The sequence below is a fragment of the Copidosoma floridanum genome, unplaced genomic scaffold, assembly GCF_036245765.1.
Source record: "Copidosoma floridanum isolate Cflo_tuat_1 unplaced genomic scaffold, Cflo_Japanese_pri ptg000020l, whole genome shotgun sequence".
Lineage (NCBI taxonomy): Eukaryota > Metazoa > Arthropoda > Insecta > Hymenoptera > Encyrtidae > Copidosoma > Copidosoma floridanum.
This window is the reverse complement of record NW_028321897.1, coordinates 34,661,590-34,684,711: the sequence shown is the minus strand read 5'-3', so window position 1 is coordinate 34,684,711 and position 23,122 is coordinate 34,661,590. Positions and strand designations below refer to the sequence as shown.

At 32.8% G+C, this 23,122-nt stretch overlaps 1 protein-coding gene across 3 annotated transcripts in view; it reads left to right on the top strand.

Moving 5' to 3' along the window:
• Positions 1–23,122, top strand: part of LOC106644202 (uncharacterized) — a 728,649-nt gene that overhangs the window by 117,416 nt on the left and 588,111 nt on the right. For all 3 annotated transcript variants that reach the window (XM_089593743.1, XM_089593744.1, XM_089593742.1), the window contains exon 2: positions 4,649–4,714. In XM_089593743.1, coding sequence (XP_089449869.1) covers positions 4,708–4,714 — 7 coding nt within the window. In that variant the 5' untranslated portion in view covers positions 4,649–4,707. The remainder of the gene's footprint in view (positions 1–4,648; positions 4,715–23,122) is intronic.

The window sequence follows — 23,122 nt, the reverse complement described above, 5'->3', positions numbered from 1 at the left end:
CTTCAATGTAAGAAAAAGATCGAACGAAAAGTAAGCCCTGGAGCAATAAACACAGTGATGTGTATGGGCCAATGCCCGAGAGTTCAATTAGAGGGGCTCGTCTTATACTTATTATCAAGGATGATTCCACGGGCTATTGACACGTGTACTTTCTTAAACATAAAACGGACGTTTATGAGCACTTCGTAGACTTCGAGCGAGAAGTACGGAACAGATTCGACAAGCCGATGAAAACTCTGAGGAGTAACAACGGATCTGAGTACGTAAATGAGCGCCTCAATAATTACCTAACCTCACTTCGTATAGTGCATGAGTGTACCGTACTTTAGACACCAAAACAGAATGGCAAAGCTGAGAGAAATAACCACACAATCGTCGAATGCGCCCGCACCATGCTCAAGGCTAGAAGTCTCCCTGATTCACTGTGGGTAGAGTCAGTGAACTGCGCTGTTAACATCCTAAATAGAGTGTCTGCTGCTACTAAGGATCCAAGCAAAATGACTTATGAGGCTTGGATGCAAGATACCAGACGTGGGGCACGTGCCTGTATTTGGCATGGAAGCATACATGCACATTCCCAAAACGTTTACAAAAAAATTGACTCTCGGTCAAAGAAAGTGATATTCGTTGGCTATCAAGACAACTCCAACAACTACAGACTGTTTAAACCATGCACGAGAAAGATTACTGTCTCGTGGAACGTGATATTCATCAAGAGTCCCTCGAATCAAGTCAAACTGGACATCACGTCTGATGACAAGAAGTTTCTGTTGTTCCAGAGCGATCAGGCTCAGGGCCAGGGCGAAGGATCAGACGAGGTCGAAGCAGAGCTGATTAACGCTGGAGGAGAAGAAAATAGGAGGCTGAGTACCGCAACCAAAAATGGCAACATAGCGCCCCGCCTGCACCGAACGATCAACGGCGCTTACGTGACAGATCTGCCATTAATCGACCTTCACGCTATACAGTGAACTTTGCTTCTCTAAATATACCAACAAGTTTGACAGAGACTGCGAATGGTCCAGATAAAGAGAAGTGGCAGAAGGTAATCAGCGATGAGCTTGAGGCTCACCGCTGGAATGGCACTGGACCGCTGAGAGTTCTCCTGGCACACATCGTTCAACATGGTCTCAAGATAGTGACCTTCAACGTTTGAGCTGCATTTTTCTACGGTGAACTTGACAAGAGAATCCTAATAGAGGTTCCAGAAGACATAGATGTGCGCCCCACTGAAAAGGACAGCGTTCTGTGCCTACTCCGTAAATCTCTCTATGGGCTCAAACAGGTGCCACGCTGTTGGAATTTAAAATTTAAACATTTTCTCAAGCGGTTTCAGAACAAAGGGAGCAGTGCTAATAGGTGTATCTTTATAGGCCGTTACAGTGACTCTCTTGTTTGTTTAGCCCTGTTCGTTGATGACGGCTTGCTTGCATGCAAGTTTGCGAAAATTTAAAATCTTGTGTTACAGAAATTAAGTGAAAGCTTCGAAATAACTGTTGGCGATAGAAGCTACTTCGTTGGGTTACTATTGTATCGTGATGGAAAAAGTAATAGTCTATTTTTAAACTATAGTGCTTATATTAACAAAATCCTTTGTAAATTCAAAAGGAGTAATGTCAAACCAGTCAGTTCGCCTGTCAATCCCCATGTACATCTGTAGCCAGCAGAGAAAGACAAAACAAACGATCATAAAGTTCCTTACTGCGAAGCCGTTGGTTTACTAATGTTTTTAGCCATCGTCTCCTGACCTACTGACATCGTGTTCAGTGTAAGTGTCTTCAGTAAACACCTCAACAATCACGACCCCAATCATTTTCAGGCATAAAACGCGTTTTTGCATACTTGTTGGGAACGAAGAATTTTGGAATGTTACATACAATAGAAACTTACGTAAATGGTCCTATTGGATACTCAGATGCTAATTTCACCAGTGAGGTTGAAACTTGTAGATCCACTGCGGGATGTGTTTTCTGTATAGCTGGAGGCCCAATTACTTGGCTATCGCCACATCAGAAGTTAATTACCCTTATCACCACCGAGTCTGAATGCGTTGCAGCGGCATCAGCTGCCAAAGAAGCAGTATGGATACGAAAACTGTTAAATGATATCTTGTGTCAAAACGTAAAGAGCATGACCCTTTTTGTCAACAATCAAAGCGCCATTCGTCTAGCTGAAAATTCGGAATACCACAAGAGACCTAAACACATTGACATACGATAAAATTTCTTCAGAGAGAAGTATGAAGGCGGTGAAATTTTGACTGAGTGTATTCCATCCAGATATCAATTGACAGATATACTAACCAAGGCACTGCCTTGTGGCAGCTTTCATAATATGCAAGATTTCCTAAATGTACATAACAAGCCAAAGTGGTAAGATATATAAGAAGCTCTCGAAACGGCGGAAGTGTTGCATATGTTCTTCAAGTTTTGGAATCACGCATACACTAAGAAATTCTTTATTTATTTGCGTGCTCAATTCACCTGCCACCTGCAGGCGCATTGACTCTTTCTTTTTTTGCAGCATTCAGTTCGTTACGCGACACAAGCCTGTAAAGAGGACATACCTTAATCTTCTTGTTCTCGTAAATATACTTTATCATACTCAAGCTGTCACTGAATCCATCGAAAAAGCCCAAAAAAAAAACCTTGATAATCTCTGACGTAATTAAATCACAAGTTTTTTTTGGTGTATCTGCAAATAGGAGGCTAGCATACTCACCACTAAGTCGTCAAAGCTCTTTAAAGCTCTTTAAAACTGTAATAGATTTATAAGCTAGATATTAACGTCTCCCTAAAGTATAGAGTTCAATAAATAGGTGAAGCTTATAATATTTTTAGTGTGAGTATGCTAAGCATTTATGAGTCTTAAATAAATAGAATATAAACTATTTAACATGGGATTAAGGTATAACTGAAAATTTTCTAAAAAAATAATATAAATTTCCACAAGCACGTATGAAAAATTCTCATTAGAAAATATTAGAAAATTTTTTTCTTATATTACTAGTAAGCCCTATGAGTTGGTTCGAATGATTAAAATTAACACAGAACTTACAGACCTTCAGCTTGGAATTAAAAATGTTAGTTCGACGACTAAAATCACGTTAAAAGCTTTCACTTTTTTTAGAAAGCTTTTATCACTTTGGAACTTTCAAAAAACACTTGAACTTCATCATGTACCGTATGGAAAAAAAATCAGTAATAGGTTACACATAATTACGTAATAGTAACATTTACCAGAGTCTAGAGGCACCTTGTGGTGAAGTCGAAGCCTCCCAGTATCTCAATCAGCATAGTAACCATTCAGTGTATATTTCGAATGTGTTAAATAATATTTAGCGTTAAAAACTACAGATGTAGATGATTCAAAAACATGCACTTAAAAATAATAATTTGTAGCTACCGAGTCATGGGTCAACTAATGCTTGTATAATACGTATAAGTTTATTTTACATAATCAAATTGTAATTAAAACCTTAGTTTTCAGAAAAATATTGGTCAGAGTAAGAGTAACAAACAGTTTAAGTTTGAGTGTGTAATATTGTTTTTCAACTATCTTGCCAGTAAAATACTAAAAGCTCACGTTCGCTTAAAACTTACAATTGCAGTTAAACTATTTATAATTTTAGACTTAATTGAAATTCTTTTACCAAACCAAGACTCAGAGAGAGAGAGAGCTTATTTGAAACATGTCCTAGTAAAGTATCAATAGTTAAATAGGTTAAAAGAAAAAGGTGATTTCTGTATAAGTTCAGAAATACTAAAAGATATCCATTTAAGCTGCAATACATTTAAATTGCACTGCTTTAGGCCCTTCTACGAATTCTCTGGGCATGCCTTGACTATAGCCTAATTTGTAGAAACTACGCTGTTTTTACGAACTTTTAGTTCATGATCTGCTGTAAATAATATAGTATAATTCTTACTGTATGATAATGTATTATGAATTAAAAGTCAAACGACAGCTGTAGCCCAGATATAGCTAGAGCATATTTTTTATAGCTTATATTTTCTCATAAAAGTTTTAATTCACAAGAAATATGGAAAACTGACCAAGATATTTAAAATTTTTCAAGATGGGCAACGGATTTTATCTTAAAAAAGTGATAGAAATGCTATAAATTTGAAAAAAAAACAATAAACCATAAATTTGAAAAAAAATATATAGTAGAAAATTTAATGATAAAAAGTTTTGCGATTCTTCCATTCTTTTAGCAAAATAAGAAGCGGAGATGTGTGCTAAAAAACTGAATCAAAAGCCAGCGTGATTTAATTTATTATAAAATAAATAAATTAAGTCAACTTCTGTTGACTTCTGTTGACTTCTGTAAAAACTGTATTTCTCGTATTCACGAAGCAAGTTCTATAAAAACTGAACAATTTTTTCTCTTCCACAAAAAAGTGTTGCTTACAAATTTTTTGGACAATGGAATATTATTTACGTTCTCTAATCTCTATTTATAATGAACATCATTTTAAACATATAATCATTTGGTTTGCTGTTATCAATTCAGTGTAAAATAACAACACAAAATCAAAGCACTTCCCATGTATAAGACATCCATAAAACACCTAAATATTTTGGATGTACAGTAAATTGTTACCGAACAGATTTCTAAATAACAATTTTTTTTTCGATTTTTCAGCACTGAAGGTAAAGCTGCAACTTAGGAGATCGTACCGCCAGCTAGTGGACCTGGGAATCATGCCTCGTAAGTCTTTTCTAATAAATTTATTGGTATCTTATACTTTGTGTTGCTTCCTGATCAGTAGTACGCTCTTTATTACACTAATTTTTTATAAAGTTTAAAAAAAAAAGATTGTTGCACATGAGAGAGCGGATCTCTACATACATCGTGACTTATGACGTCGATGTTTGGTTCCTTTGCAACAACCACGTAAAAACTTACAGTATGAGGGACAGCCTCTTCTACATATTCTTTTTATAAAGTCTTAGTACTCTACTTGAGTATTAACATTTGGATATTTGTATACTGGAAAGATCAATAATTGAACATTTTAGACACAACAGCTACTTTTATCGTTGGTATAATGCAATCGTGTTTCACATTTAAATTATATTGCTACGTTAAATGGTCACAACAATTGTGGGTTTCTAAAATTTTTTCATCCCTTACTTAACTAAGAACTATTATTTATTTCTCTTTATCGGAGCATACCATTTAGAAGGGTATTACGTATCACGAAATATAGCTTAAAAATTACTGTTTTTACCATGGAATGACTTTTTAAAGAACTATGCGCAAAAAACATAGAACACTTCACCCATAAAATCTTGTACGAATAAACTAACAATGAAAAACCATTGAAACTTTGAAAAAAATAAAATAAGAAATTATGTATATAACAAACTCCCAATTATACTAATAATTTAATAAACATTTATTAATGTAAAGAGACAAGCTGTTATTCAGAAAAAGGTTTGTAAGGTTTAAAAAAATTAATATTTAATTTAATGAATGATTTTGTTACATATACAATTTACAATGAAACTTATAGAATTATCAATCAGTAGTTCAATATTTACATTAAAAGTAAGTTACGAACAACTATATGAGAAGTAATAAGAGATTTTCTATTGTCAACATAGCTTGTAGAATATCACGGAGAGTAGTTTACTCGTATGTAGAAGATCGCTGGTCCAGATCATGAAGAAATTGTTTTTTTTCAGTTAAATGGGATTAAGAATAAAAAAATAAAATTAAATAAAAATAAAAACTTGCTTTCTTCAGATATGCGCTTTGATTTAAAGACACAAGCTAGTGCGGCTTGGTAATATTATAAAAGTGTGTCAGGATAGGTACATACTTTCTGTTAAGGTCACGAATCTATTATCATCAGTTTACTCTGTAGCACAAAATGCATCTATTAGAGTATAACTTTAAAAAGATTTATAGTTACATCAGTATTTCTTTAATGTGCGTAGTTAAGAGTTTTGGAGTGGTCTTACCATGAAATTAGTTAGCAGCAACATTTTTCCAATATTATTACGATAAGCTTGCTATCATAAGCAGTACTCTCAACACTTCTTAGGGATCGTTTTTAGTGAGCAGTTGGAACTGCCACTAGCCGCCACTGGCTACAGCGAGCGGTAGCCAATCACAGAAGGCATCGGCTGGCTGCAGCTAGCAGCAGCTCAGTCTATAGTTAATGCATAGGCTAGTTGTATACACAAACTATGCATGAGGCTGCGGCTGGCCACCACTGGCTGCTGCCAGCCGCTGCCTTCCGTGACTAGCTGACGCTTGCTGCTGCTAGCTGCAGCCAGTGGTGGCCAGCGGCAGCTCTGACTGCTAACTACAAAGATCCCTTACCCAAATGATGTCGACAATGAGTATTTGATATGTTCGCAGTACCGTTGTCAAAAGAAGCACTCATGCCATGGCCCATTGAAATGTATTAAAACCAAGGCAATTTTAAATGCAAGCAATTTAAATCGTTCAATAAGTGTTTAAATGACTTGCATATTGTTACAGTGTTTCTGAAGATAATAAATAATTACAAGCTTTAAAAATCTATTAATTTTCAAGTCCTATATCAAAAAATGATAGTTCAATATTTCGAGGTTGTGAGTTTCCCCAAAAAATGTTTGGTTAAAAAAATGTTTAATATGGTAGATTGTTTTAATTTATTGCGTATCATATCACGCAATGAGTTACATGCAAACGTGGTTTAGCTGAGAATTAAAGTGCACTGTCTGCTTTCATTGTGTTATTATTTTCAGTACGTAAAGATACCTTTTCCAGTACAAGAAAATAATGTTTCTTAAGGGGAAAATTAATAATTATAGGTGTTGAAATAAAGTACCATAAAAGTTTAACATGAAGGAAGTACAATCAGTAGTAAGCTTACATTGCAATAATGAGATCAAGTTAAAATAAGCAACAAAAAGTGAGGAAAATCTCGTTCATCGTACTTGCATTTGAATTGCTTCTAATTTTTCTAGAAGGCTTTGTCTAATAGTAGAAATAACAGTTAAAATGAAAATGAAAGAAAAATAAAAAGTTGACATATTTCTACAAGTTCACCTAATACTGATTTGTTTGTTTTTATCTTAGTCGTCAGAAAAAATGCTCATTTTATTAACTAAATTATTTTTGATTACTGCATTTCCTCACGTGTATCAAGTCCAGGCATACTAACAGTACTATTGTTAAGCTCAGAGCAAGGCACCATAGAAGTCATATCCAAATAGAAGTGTAGATTGATAAATATTTATGTAGGATACTTAATTTTAATGGTATTTAAAATAAAACGAATTATAAAAAAATTTTGTTTATTATTGTACGAAGCAGAATCGTCGTTTTTGTACCTACTAGCGCATGTAGCCAGGATAAGCACCAAGCCTGAGGTACTTCTTGTGCAACCCACAAAGAAACCTCATCTATTTTAAGAGTGTTGACAATATATTAGTAGCAAAAAGTAGTAGTAACCTTAGTATTTCTTGGGAATATATAAAAAATCTATTTGTTAAACAGTAATAAAATTGATTATTCAAAGATTAAAATGGGTTCAAACAATAATATGTTTTTTTTATTCATTTCAATTCTAATTTAAAGTCTAAATTATTTAAAACTCTATCTGCTTTTGTAATAATATAAGTTCCATTTTTTATCTTCGTTAAAATAAATTTATTTTTAATACTAGTGATTCATTCGCAAAAATTAAAAACTAGGCTATCTCTTTTTGGCCACTCGTTCTTGAACGATGAAACATTTTAAACATACTCAAATTTGGTACTGTTTACAATTCTGGTTTCTTACTACTGTGCATAAAATCTCTCACTCTACCCTTTAACTTTTTAAGAGGTAAACAAAAAGTTGTTGATAAAGATCCTAAGCGTCTAACTATAACAGGTGAGTGATACAAACTGTGTATAGTTCATGTCACAAACTAAATTTATAAAGATGCTGAAGTCATAATAAAAAATCTCTTATTAATTAAACAGCAAATTTCATCATCTCTATTAAGATTTCTTGTTAATATAGTCTGTAAACAGCTAATACAAGCAACTTCTAGTTTTTAAAATATTCAGAAGTTAAAAAAACATCTAATCCAATCAACAAGTAGTTAAACAACTAACTTTTATGCTCTGAAACCTTCCAAAAATAGAAATGTAATGCTATTGGTCTTGGCTGGCTTGCTACAAAAATTCTAGAGGCTCTGTTAAGTTCTTTATGGACAACTTCGTTCTATAGGACATGAAAATACTTTTGTTACAGGCATATTTTTTTGAAACTAAAGTGCAACGAATAGAGTATTTTTGTGTTTAAATCTTCTTTGACAAGAAGTTTCTAAAATCACTAAGAAATGCCCAAACTTTTAAATTAAAATGATAAATAAATTTTTACTTTATCGGTATACCACATAAAATAAACGGTTTAATCAAACACGACAAGTTTTTATAAAAAAATCTCTGTTTATACTTCCTTCATACATATCTTCAAAAATTATTGGCACTTCATGAACTGTTATTGTTCATGAACTGTATTATTATTGTTCGTTTTTTAAAATTAAAAATATTATAAGATCCAGGACACCAAAGCATAGATTCTTATTGAAACATCCAAGGAATTTCTATAAAATAACTTTTTTACACTTTTACTGCAGTTTTACTTATTTCGTCAACACATTCTTTATCATTAAGAATCTTATCATTCTTTACATTGTGAATAGTAATTAATGTTTACGAGCCAAATACATACTGAAAAATACAAATGTTTTTTTTAATTGTGTTTTTTTAACATCATAAAAAAGCTATTGAAATTTGTATAGAGAAATTGGACATTTGTTTGGATTTGGTAAAACTAGTGGTATTAAAGGTTGGTTGAGGTAAGACCTTAATGCAGCTACGCGTAAAACAAATTCTTTTACGCTTATTGATTATCCAGAATAGATTTCGTTATCCAGCGGTGACTCTTTGTCTTCATCTTCTGTACTGTTGGAGTTACTCCACGATTCGTCATCCTTCCAGGCATTATTATATTCGTTATCATTAATATCAATACTATCAATTTTATGATTTTCTTCATATAAACGTGATTTTATGTAGTTAGCATTAAATATTGAAATTTAATTAGTATAGACGTGCAGTAACACAAGGAACGTAAAACTACTGTTATGAATATTTTTGATAGCACGCGCTGCTCAACCAAGTATTTTTTGGTGTACTTATGCCAAAAATCTTGATAATCGACCCAGCAGATCAGCGTGATTTACAACAGTGCTTAGCACCGTCGACTACACTCCCATTATAAGCATATCTGTATAGCCTATATATTTCTGGTGTCGCGTACTTAAAAAGGTAGGTGAAAAAATAATGGTAGTGTTTATGGAAACAAAAACCATAAGGAAAACTTCTCTCGCAAGCTTCGTCCACTTGGTTGCGTAATAACACAGTAAACAATCTACCTGAATACTGACAGAATAATTTCCGATCTCATAAACTTAAAAATCCGCTATTCGCATACTATTTCAAGCATGTGACATTAGGCGTGAACACAGTCTGATAAGATTACCTTTCGCGTTATTTTCATTATTGGTTATCTCTTGATTCGATTTGTTGTCAGAAGTCTAGAGGTTTGGCTAATATAAGTTGATAAAATCATGAACGTCTTTTTGACATACCCCAAGTTGCGTTGTTACATTTTCAACAGATTTATTACAAACAAGTTAGGTTACTTATTTTAGAAAATAATCTTTTCGAACATTTTTTCCGGTAAAATAAATCATTTTTATATATTGGGTGTTGTGAAATTTTGGCGATTTCTTTGGTTTTAAATAATTAACGTTAAGGGCACCTATTAATCCAAACAGGCTTCAGACAGATATGACTGGTTGAGAATCTCTGCTAATATAATTAAGTATATCGTCTCTTTTGTATGTAAGGCAATATCTAATGGTAATTACATTGCTTCATAGCTTTGCTCTATATACGTTCTGATTATTGTTAGTATCACAGCTACTATCACAAAGACTTACGCACACTCTCCCGTACAGTTATTTGTATCAAGTAATTGGTTGGAAAGAGAATAAATCTGATAGTAGCATAAAATTAGGTGCAGTACTTTGATTCATTAATTTATTTTCATTGCAGTTCGTTTTTTTGTTGTTGTTTTCGTTTATGATATATGGGGTTTTATCCGTTATTTGCTCCATGTCAGGTGCTTTAGATCGTCTATTTTTTGCAATAATAGTAGCCATTTGCGACAGTGTACTAGAATTTAAGGGTATATTTTCCTTAGTGTGTATTTTCTTAAAATTGTATCTTCATTTAAAAGGGGCTCCAAATCCGTTATACGTCTTGATATATTTGTAATTCTCTTATCTAATACAGAATCAAGGTCATAAGTGTCCATCTCGGTGCATACGTCTTGAATTATGGGATCTGGCTTCTCTTCATCAGAAAATCTAGTTACTGATAAAAAGTCCGTATCAGCTTGTTCGGGTGCACGGTCATTGTTAAAGTTGTTCAAATATTTTCGAAGGCTTCAATTCAATTTCTTGGGGTAATTTCTTCGTTAACTTTCGTAATTCTTGATAAGTAACCTTATCAATGCTTCTTGTCGTAGTTTTAAGTTGGTCTTTAAAAACGTTGTCATTTGAATCTTTACGAAGCGAAATGGGTGTAACAAAAGTTTCAGTATTTGTCCCGTTTAAGTGTGAATTAGTATTAATATTTGAGTCTACATCCGTTTAAGTGAGTTCTCGTTATAATCCGCTTTATCCAGGGTCATACACTGGTGGCTGTCTATCTTTTCCTAACCATTTTTCAGTATCACTAGGATCGTTTTCAGAAAATGTACTTGTCTTTGATGATGCACTGAGGTTTATTACATCTCTGACTAGTAGCTTTGGCATTTCTTCGTTTCTTGAAACTATTAGATTTCATTTTAGTAATTCTTGTTCTTGTGTCACTAGCGTATGATGTTGAGGATACTGATTTGAAAAAATTCACTTCTAATATAAAATTTTTCAAGTCTTTTTAGTTACATTTCTTAATATACTTCGTCAAGATGTGGATGATGTCTGTAGCTATGAAAATATTTTTGTTCAAGGCCCTTAAGCGTGTTGGTATAGACTTTTCCTGGCTTGTATTTAAAAGTACATTTATAATCAGCAAATTTATACATCCAGTGCTTAAAAAGCTGTCTCGAATCTTTGCTGGTGTGCCTTTAAATTAACGGCTCATGATCAGCTAAGGTAAAGTACCCAGTAGTTGGACAGAAATAAAAATGGCACCAGTAGTTGGACAGTCCAATATAATTAACATTTTCGAGTAGAAGACGTTTTCAAATAGGAGAAAAAAATTTATTTGTAATCCATCAATAAATAATAATTCCTGATGAAAAAATTTATCTTTAAAACTCTTTTTTGTTTTTACGTAAAAAAATTTGTTTTAAATGCGAAGCATGTAAGATTGCTGTAGAAAAATAGATCCCTTAAATAACATAGGAGTGTTTCTATACTTAGTACTTGGACACAAAAAAAATCGCTAAAAATAAAAATTTATAGTTGAGCATAGAACGTTCAAGTTATTTTCTAACTAAAGTTACCTTGCAAAATGCATATTATTATAATTTTTATTGAATTTATCAGAGTTACATGCATCAAAAAATATAAATAATTCTGTCCAAAAATAGCTTCCATTCGATGACACACGATTTTTCCTATACCTGGTACTTAGACAGTAAAAAATACTTAAAATTATTGATTTTTACTGAATAAAACATGTTAATGTTACTGTTGAAAACTAAAATAAAGTTGAATGATGACCAGAAACTATACCATGTACTGAAAAAGATTATAATCATTAAGTAGTTGAGAGATATGAGAAAGCATTTTGAAATTAGGTCCACCCTAACTTCTTTTTTATTTAATTAACATAGGGTATCCAATTACTGGTCCCAAGTCTCATGTTGGACTTTTTAAATTTTTCTTTCTAGTTACTCTGTTTAAAAGTTTTTAAGCCCGTTCGTTTTTGCTTTGTTCTTTTACAATACTTTTTACAGGCTTTCAACTTTTTTTTTCTTACTATCACATGCAAATTTAATTAAAGTATGTATATTAGTGATTATATCTTCTTTTACAATAAACTTACTGATGTAAGAATCAGTAAGAAAATCTTCTTTTTAAAAGTGTCTTGAGCACACTATCATAGTTCTACTCACATATTTTTTAATATCCAAAGCCTTGACCCACGTTTACCAAGCCACCGCATTTTTGTGTTGCTCGAACGCATTTTTCACAAAAATGTATTTGTTGTTAACCAGAAAATTATAAAATGATAACTTTTGATGAAGTATGGGCTTACTTCTACAACTCTTGACACAGCAAAAAATCCGAAATTTTCTGAGATACCATATAGAATTTTTGTTGTTGATCACGTATCCTTCAAGTCACTTTTATTAAACCTTTTTAAACAAATACTATTTTATTCCAATTGAATGTTAAGACAAAAATAATACCATAACGTTATTTACACTCTTTACTTTTTGTAAGAGCCTAGTCTCGCAGCTTACGAAATCAGCCTGTACATGGCACTGATAGCTGAGTTCCAATCCCAATACCAATTAAATTAAAGGATACTTGCCACGTGTCAATGTAGGACATGATAATTAATATTAGGAGTTTTAAATTGAAAAAAAATGTGTATTTAGAGGATGAAATAGTAACACATGAGAACGGCCAATATAATTTGATGGCAATAAACACTAATCAGGATGCTGTAATAATTAAAGTAGATCTAAAAGAAATACTACTCCTTAATTACATTGCACCTAAATTTGATCCCGGTACTGGTAATAAATATAAGGGACCAATGATCAAAAACAAACAAGAAAGAATAAAAGAGGTGAGGGTTCTTGTGCGTTCCAGTCACTTAAATCTAGAAGACCGAGACCAAATTTATTGACTAATCTTCATACTCTTAGATATCTCTTTGGTACTGAAAGACTTTCTACTCTGTACTTATCTCGTTTCACATAAAAATTGGACGAGAAATTCAATCAGACCCGAAAAAGGTACAAGCTGAGTAAGAACTTTTTGAACTATAAACTATGGAAAATATAAGAAAATTCTTAGGACTAGCAAGATATTACAGATATTTAAATAAACTTTTTTGAAAACATCAAAGCCACTGTCAGATAAATTAAAAAAGGGAAAAAAATTTTAATAGACCAAAGTACAAAAAAAAAGAGTTTTAAGTATTTAAAGACCATTCATGCCAAGAGCCTATATTACAATTTTCCAACTTTAGTGAATCTTCCAATTTATCATCAAATTCAAGTAACTCCGCTATTTAAGTAGTATTGAGTCAAGAAAAAAAAGGATTTCTACCATCTTGTTGCCTATTTAAAAAAAAACTCTAAATTAAGTCAAAATAAGTTTTTTACGATTAGAAAGAAATGGCTAACTGCACTATTTGCCATGCATTATTTCCGTTCCTACTTACTAGGAGATCAATATGTTCTTGTAAGGTAAAGTACCTGGTAGTCAGACACTTTTAACAGTCGAAATTTTCTTTGCTGATTTATAAAAAACTAACAAAAAATGATGTTCAAAAAAACATTACATTAGTTATTTAAAAATTTTTTTCATTTATGAGAAAAAAAATATCAGGTAAATAAACAAAGAAAAAATTAATATCAAAGAAAAATCATCAAGACCCAGTACCTGAGCACTGGTGCGTAAGAAAGATGTAGAAGAAAGAACAGCACCTGTAGAAGTAATAGAAAAAAGTGTCATAGCAAATAATAAAATAGCTCATTTTATGGAGGTTGATCATAATTTTTCCTGCAAGAATGCTGCAGACAGGAACAAAATCTTGATGACAAGCTTCGAAGATGCACCAGTCCAAGTAACTTCTGAACAGTTAACTTTTAGTAATGCATCTATTCAAGTATCTTCCGGCAATTTGACACATAAATTTGTAGATAGCATTACTACTGATTCTAATCTTACTACTTTAACAGGAATACCAGATTTTAATACCTTAGATAATTGAATCAAAGCTGTTAATCTTATTTAACCAGATCTGAAAAAAACAGGAATTTTGTCTGTAAAAAAATGAATTATTCTTAGACTTGCAAAACTGAAACACAATGTACGCAAGTCTTTACTAGCATATATTTTTTAATGTTGTTTTAAAAGAAATTGCATACAAGTGGTTAAAAATATGACATTTTAAGTATATGTTTTAAGCGCGCTGTCTAATGACCAATTAAGGAGAAGTTATTGAAAAACATACCATTATGTTTGGAAAACTTTATAAACATTTGAGCAGTAATTAACTGCACCGAAGTAGCCATTCAGAAACCAAAAAACTTGTGCTGTTTAATTGTTACGTACTATTATGACAAGGGCTGTCAAACGTTTAAGATAATGACTGTTGTCTCTCCACACGGAAAGACCTTTTTCGTTAAAAATCCCCTATCACAAGCAGTTATGAGCTTTTCCATAAGCGGTACGGATATTACCCGTATTACGACAGTACAAAACCGCATTAATGAACACATTAGGAACAAAAATTCTGATCTCTTTGTTTGCGCACATAAAATTAATTTTAACCATGAATTTGATTTGGATGACTTCAAAATCCTTGATAAAGAATCTAATCCAAAAAAAAGAATGATTTCTGAAATGCTGTATATTAAACCGGACAAGCATTACATTATTGTCCTAGTAAGGAAGATGTGCTTTCCTTTAATCGAGGGTACCTTCCTTTATTACGAAAGTTTAAATGTCCCAATCGAGTTCATCGCCCTATACCGTCTACCTTTGTACCTTTGTTGCTTGACCTATGTAAGCACTGGCTTGTTATGTAATTTATTGTCAGTCGATGGTTCGACAGGTGACGAGGAAGTCAATATACTTACAAATTCTTGCGTACCTTTGGTAATAATTTATGTCTTAAATTTATTTTATTTTTGTGTAAAAGTTTTACCAGATTTCTTACGGTGTGTTTTAATTTTATAGCCTGATAAGGTTGACACAAGTGGTCAGTGGAACATTGCATTAATAAAACAACATAGAAAAATTTAAATACACCTTGTATTTTATTTCTTGTATCTTGCCCTCAACAGATCACCGATCACCTTGATTTCTTAAATATAGAGCACTTGATGAGATCCTAATATCACAGCTTATAAAATCAGCCTATACGTGGTACTGATAGCTGAGTTCCGATCTCAATAAAAGAAATACATTCGTACTATTCAACTTGCTTGAGCCTCAATCGTATATTGAGTTAGTTTATTAGAGTTTTTGTTCCGCATTAAGGTAATGTTGCTTCACACTAGAAGTATTCTTACTCTGTTCTATGACTTGGTGTTAGAGTGTATTTTGGTCGTCTAATTCACTATTCTTACTGAGTACACCACCTACTTTAGTATTTTAATCAGTAAGTTTCGTAAAATTACCACCTCTCTTTGATAAATAAGTGTGTCATATTGATCTCGAAAATAATCAGCTTTTATGTCTCCACATTTTTTATACTTGGGTATAATTGACTTCTTAGGTTAGCCTACGAAGTATTTGTCGTAAAATTTTTTGCTACTAAAATTTATTTCTAAGACACTCTGTTTCTTTGTTAGTATTAAGGGTGGTAGCTAAAATTTAATTTCCTTGAGCTCGTTTCTTGAGTTTTTTGCCATCTGTTTTTTTTTCCTTTTTGCATGCTTTATTTTCTTAGGAGTTGGAAAAAATGGCATTTATTACGTCATCATCTTATACTATAGCATCATGATAACACGATCATGTGGCTCCATATTCATTTCAAAAGTTTTGACGCAATCGATCGCCATCTTCTATAAGAAGAACGTTAGGGATTATACAAAAAATTTTAGGTTTTCCTTGTATGGATATATACGTTCTTTCTTTTGTAGAAATTGGGTTAGGTGTTATTCCGGTAAGATTTATAATTTTACTAGTCTCTACAAGTAGATATAGGTAAAACTAGTCCAATTTAATCTAGGTTATAGAAATGCCATCGTCTAGCATAAGTGTGATAAAGTGATTCTTTTTTCCGGGACAGACAACCTAATGCTTGTAGGCTCATCAGCTACACCACATCCGGGGATCGTACTGATAAGGATGGTTTCAATACTGCTGCTATAATTATTAATTGCGCTGGAAAATTCAGTGTATGGGATGAATTTTTTCTTTAGGAGCTTACCTTCAGACAACGATTTAGATCAGTCACCTGAGAATTCAAATAATGTGGAGAACAGTCATCACCTGGTTGAGACTGATTTTGAAAATTTTGATTTCCATAATTAGGTTGGAGTCTTCATTGGTGATAATTATTATAACTATTATTCTGGGAGTAACTCTTATAATTCTGACCTTTTCCCCAATATCCCTGATTATTCCTTGGATTATAATTATCATTTTTTTAAATACAATAATCGTTAGCATTTCCGTTACCCTATTATCCAAAATTATTCTAATTGTAATTAGAGCTTTTAGACTGATTTTGAAAATTTCGATCCTTCCCCAGATTCTGATCATTTCTGCGATAATTTTATCCATTGCTATATTGTTGATATTGTTTATTATTATTCTGATTATTATGATACTGTCTTTTAGCATTGAAATTCTAGTTGTTGATTGTCGTTTATTAACTTGTCTTGTTTGATGTGATGAGAATGGCTGATCAGGATACCTACTCTGATGTTGATTTGAATTATTGAAATTATTTTTAAACTTACTGCAAAGTTGTCTTTGTCATCGTATGCCTAGAATTATATTCCTTTTATTTGGCTTTCCTATCTATACTAAAAGATAAAAGAGAAAGGGAAAAACAATGTGTGTATTAAGGTATTAGGAAATACTAAATAAATTTATCGTACTTGTCTTTCCGTGGAGATTCATACGTATCGTTAGATCCTTTCGCTTTTATTTGCTACATCTTTATTAATCCTTTATTACGTTTACAATAATATTATTAGAAATAATATCAGGCTACGTATGATAAAATCGTACAAGTGACAAAATTATTCGGCTAGTCCACATTTGACGAGTGGTGGAGAGCTATTGACTAAAACGCTGTGCAAAAAAAAGCACCTTCCATGAGGTTTTAGGCAAAACTTCTTTGTCTCACATACTATGGGGCTGACACTTGCTGACTTTATGCGTTTTGACCTAGTTGCTTACTTAAGTTGTCATTTGACACTTGTGAGAGCCATGAAGTACACAGTCAGCTTTGTAAGAGGAAAACTTTTGTTAAGGACAATTTTTTTAAGAGCCTCAAAATTTCATCATTGAGGAAAAGGACAATAATTATCCAAGTGATTGCTAAGTAATTGTGATAATATTTATGACATAACAAATAATAATAATAAAAATAGTAAAATTAATAATAGTAATAGTGACAGTTACAACAATAATAATTATCATAGTGATAATTATAATTAAAATAATGATAGCAGTGTTCACGATAATAATAACAGTCATATAAAATATTATGACGATAATGTTAATATTCAGATAAGGTCAGAATGGTAAGATATGTATCCACACGTATTTGTATGAATATGAGAAAAAGGGTTTTTTTTTTTGCACAGTTCTTGGACACAAAGTGTTAAATGAAAAAAAAGTGAATAAGAATTTAAAAATATTTTGAATATGTACATGAAACACAGAGCTAGTAGCAAATAATAGCTCAGTGCGACACTCTACACACCTTCTCTTTCGTCCCTACAGCATTTCAAACGAGTGTGTCTTTTTAAAGTAGAAGGTCTTAATAATACTAAACTTATGAGGAAAGTAAGCAGGTAGACTCAGGAGAAATAATATGGCAGAAAATAAAGCTGCGATGAACTTTATAGCATTGCAATTCATAATCATCCAAATGCGGAGTTATTCTTCACAAAAAGTCAGGCCAGGCTACAACAACTAAAAACAAAAATCAGCATAGTAAATATAAATATTATATTTAAATTATAACGTCATACTTCTGCCAAAATAATAATTATGTTTACAAACGACAAGAAAACGCCTTATTCAATATAAATATTTATGAGAGAACGATAAACAGTTGAAAAAACATATGAAGAAAACGAGAAAGAAATGAGCAAATCCCTTTTAAAAATATAAAAGCAATAATCATCACGAATTAAATTATTGCACTGGTGATAGTGCTGATACAAAAAGAAGGAACTGCATAAGAAAATAACCAATTTTTGTAGTCAAATGTGAAATGTTCCTGTATATATAAAAAAAAAAAAAGAAATAAGTTTGAAAAGTAATTATGTAACATAAGTAGCACATAAGAAAACTTTAAAATTCATACAACAACTAGTGGCACCCCCCCCCCTTCCGTCAATGCTTCACTCAAGACTCACTGAACGGAACACCGTAGTGTGTTGACACGTAATGTAAAATAATTTTAGTTGAAAATTTTGCTTCTATTCTTGGCACTTTTTGAAATAAAAAACTACTAAGAATAAAACATCTTTAGTTGAAAAGCTATGCAGTGTATTCGGCCGAATGATAAGCTGTAAAAAGTAAAAAAAGTGTAATGATGCTAAAAAACACCATGCATTCCTTACGTTATAAAATAACTGTTGGCCCTTAAGGTCTGTTGTTTCGCACTTTTGCACGTTATGATATACGAAAAGAGCTTTTAGTTAAGACTGTAAGGATTTAAAACTGACAATAAATATATTATTAAAAAAATTATTTTCCAAATTTACAAGCTTATTACCAGATCTATAAAGTCCTGGAGCTTCAACTCTTTATTTTTATCGCCACAATAAATACAAATTTATATTATACTACTACCTATAAGGATATCTAGAATATCCCAATGATAACTGTCAGGGTTACAATAAAAAGCTAATCACTCACTAAATGGATTCTTTGTTTTTCGATTTTTAAGCTGCTATTCCAATCTCAAAAAATGTTTGTGTAATTTTCTTGGTGCCTCAAGTTATATGCATTGAGCATTTGAAATTTTTCTTCTTATTTGTTTTCTTACGAATAGAAGTATGGTTAAAATTTTGTGAGCCCTCAGGGATTTTTTGTCAACTTTTTTAAATTGTCATATATCTATTGGCAAGGTAATTTGACGTTCAAGAGATACCCTCATAAGTGCATGTGTGTGTAGACTGTTGAGCTTAGGAAGCGTAGTAACTGTAGTAAGAAAACCACTACATTCGTAACACCCACGAGAGCTCCCCACCGCCACTCCATGGACGGAGAAATGTAATAGTGCTGCTGCTTGGGCTCGCTGTCATCGTGGCGTTGCAATTATTCTCACGTGACCAATAACGGCGATACGATATCAAATGGAGGGACAATCAAGTGTACCTTCTGCTAATGCATGCCGATAAGTTGTTTACTTTCAAATAATATTACGTAACCTTCATACCGGACTGAAGTTACGATGAAGCGTACAACTACGTGAGATCGATCCTTAATGACGAGTCCCATGTATGCTTTCAGGAAATAATCTTTTCTCTCGTTTCAGCAGAGCCCATTGTCGCTAATTATATTATTATATTATAGAATGTACTAGTTATGCTCGTAGCACGCGGGAAGTAATAGTCTTCGTGTAGCTACAGATTATCAGCCGCATAAAGTAAAACTGTCACTGGAGACAGTTTTATTGTTGTGATTGAACAGCCCTTTACCTTACATTTGACGTTATTGCGATGAATTTTATCATGAGTACGACTCATGGTTGCCGTGCCTCGCACTCTTTTAGCAGAATAAAATTTAAATAAATAATGAGCATACATACCGCAGGCATACACATACGTAATAAAGTGTGCCACATGTCTGTTAAGTAAGAGGTTGGAGGGAGCATATATGTGCACACACAGACGCATTGATTTCTATTAAAACTAAAAATACTTATTAATGTTTCTGAGTACGGATTTTCTACTTTTTGGAGGTGAATCACAGTTCCATGGGATGGGGGTGGACCGTTGAGGGGCGAGGAAACATGCGACAGTGCTGGCAAGTGTGCTTTGCGCATGCTACATATATATGTGTGAGTGTATATACGTTTGAGCAAATGTTTTCACTTCGTGGATAATAAATCCCTCCTCCCAGTGCAGGCTTAGTGAAAAGTAGTACACGACAAAGCACATGTGAACACGTTCGTAGAGGTAATTTCCTGAAAAAGTCGCACTGGCCGGGAATCAAACCACGGTCTACCCCATGCCTACCCCACAATTTATAGTCGACTAAGCCACCACGCCCTCTTACATGAATAAATATTGTTTGTTTCACAATTTTTCCTTACTGTCGTTTTATTTTGTCATTCTACATCTAGTCTGGACTGGATAAAGAAGAAAGAATACAATTTAAACGCACCTTATGCAATAGCGTACTCAAAAATTATGTATCTGAATTATTTCCAAAAAAATTACATTCATGTAATGTACTTATAACGCAGGGCCGCACAGTTAAACATGACTGATGTACAGAAACGGTATATTATTGGCTCCATGAAGAACCACAGTAACTTTGCGACTAAAAAGCATACGGGAGCTAATGGTCAGAAACTTTGAGAGGATCAAGGTGATAGATTGGCATTGCAAGTTAGTCGTTTAAGACCACTAAAAACACGATAGCAGTGCATCGACGTAGGAATACTTAGAATAACGGTCATGTACACTTCAAAAAAAGTTTTAACGTAGAATGGCTTGACGGCTTAAGAATTCCTTACGATTCATTGATAAATGCTAATGAGATAAAATATTTTATTTCATTAACCATCACAATTATCTTACAAAGATAAGTCTACCGTGAAAAAAAAGAAAAAAAAAAAGTTAAAAAAAAGAAGTGGTAGTAGTGATAGGGCCATATTTAAAATAAACGAAATGTATGAAGCCGTTCTCGCCACTATAGGAACGGAACACTAAAATGGTATGGAATTTGTTCCAGAAAGCGCTACCCCATTAACAGAATCTAGGGGTAGGTGCACAATTTTATAAATTATACATCAGCCTTAAGGTAGAATATCCGTCACAAGGTGATCAAATGTGGGTGCTGCATTTGTTACCGTATTGCGATGGTCTTGGAGATTATAACTGTGTGTAATGTTCATGTTGTGTTTTTGTGTTTGTTGAAACAGGTTACTCCTCTTCCAATACTGAAAATAGCTTATCAATAGTATAAGGCTAATAGATCAATGGAAGATCAGCAGATGCTTAAGTGGATATTGGATCCGTTCCAAATATGGAGAGATAAAGCAACGTCTTGCCAGATATATCACGTGATGCAAATTTTGTTTCAATGATCAATGATAAATCTGTTGGTCCAGATCTACAATCCAACATAGAAACAGAATTAAATAAGACAACGTTGAACTGCGCAACAACCATACTTACAAATGATAATGACGTTTTGGTTAATGAATCAGGTAATTGTCATTAAATTAGAAATTCATACCGACTTATGTATGTATACTACCAGAGAATTTCGCATCATCATGTTATACACTTCTTTACCATACTAAGCATCGCTTTAATGACTTCTTTAATAGGTACCGAAAACTGCAGTCAATTGTAACGGGAAGCAAAACGTTTTCCTTCGCAAACAAAAAAAGTGGGATTGAGTACAAAGCTTTAAGTCCAAACTAAACAGACTAGTATGCTAAAATTATAATGGGCTGTGAGCTTTCTAAGCTTTGTGAGACTAGATAGATTGAAAGACATTATGGAGTTCTACAGTTTAGGTACTTATTTCCTAATATCATCAAAACTTTAGATGTTATTTCTTCTTGGCTGGACAGAAAAACAGCATCTACTGCGAGAACTCTTGAAGTAGCTCTATGTGATTTTGCACTTATTGTTACAGTAGTATCTTTGTCAGATATACTGAACTACATTTTACCAGTAAGTTGGCTATTGCAAAAAGTCTAAATAGATCTTAAAATAGCTCAAAGTACAATAGAAGATACCTTACAACTTATAAAGACAAAAAGAGAAAAGGCACAGGAAAATTTTTTATACGAAGAAATTTGTAGTACAGCAGATAAATTGGGTTCAGACATCAAAATATGACGTAGAGCAGCAAGACAAGTTCATCGAGAAAACTACCCTACTAAAAGTCCCGTGAATTATTATAGACAGTCCATATATATCCCAATAATTTAAAATATCACTGGAGATCTTAAACAACGGTTTCCTGACGAAACACTTGACTTGTTTTCTCTAAGTATCTTATTCCCCGATTCAAATATTTAAAAAAATAACAAATTGTTGGAAAGGACAGCCCACGTGACTGATATACTGACAAACGATAGTAATGTTTTGATTAATAAATTAGGTAACTGTCATTAAATAAAAAATTCATACCAGCTTATGTATCTGTACTACCAGACAATTTTGTATGATCATGTTATACATTTCTTTACCATACTAAACATCGCTTTGATGACTTGTTTAAAAGGTACTGAATACTGCAGTCGATTGGAACGTAAAACGAAACGTTTTCCGTCGCAAATAAAAAAAGTGAGATTAAATACACAGCTATAAGTCCAAGCTAAACCCATTCACTCTGCATCAGTGCAGAAAACTCTTAAAATAAATAGAGGCATGGGTTCCAAAAATGTAAGTCCAATAAGAGCTTTACGGCAATCTTCACCGGGCAATATAAGGTATTAGTGTGATCGAATTAGCTAAAATCTCGGTAATTTTTCTACAAATTCAGACTAGCTCAAAGAAAATAAATTGTACAGAATTAAACAATGCCAATCAATTATAATAAAATCGAACAAAAAATATTTTCCTCTAATGCCTAAAAAAAATGGCAAAAATGGTAAAACACGGTTTTCAGCGCTCGAAACGAACATAAAGCATTAAAAAAAATTATATATAGAACTATGTGGGGCAAAGGCAAAATAACGAATAACACAAGCTCCAGTTAATCCCACTTAGTCCAGGGGCGCCACAGTGGGATAAACTGATATTTTTTGTTTCAAAACTAGTAAACTTCCTTAAAAGAAATATTTTCTCATGACAAATTTTAGATCTTATAGGTATCATACCTATAAGATAAGACAAGAAATAACAGAAAAGTAAAGAGAAATGTAAGAAATAAAATCCTAACCTACATATTTTGGATTATTTCAGAAATTTTTCAAT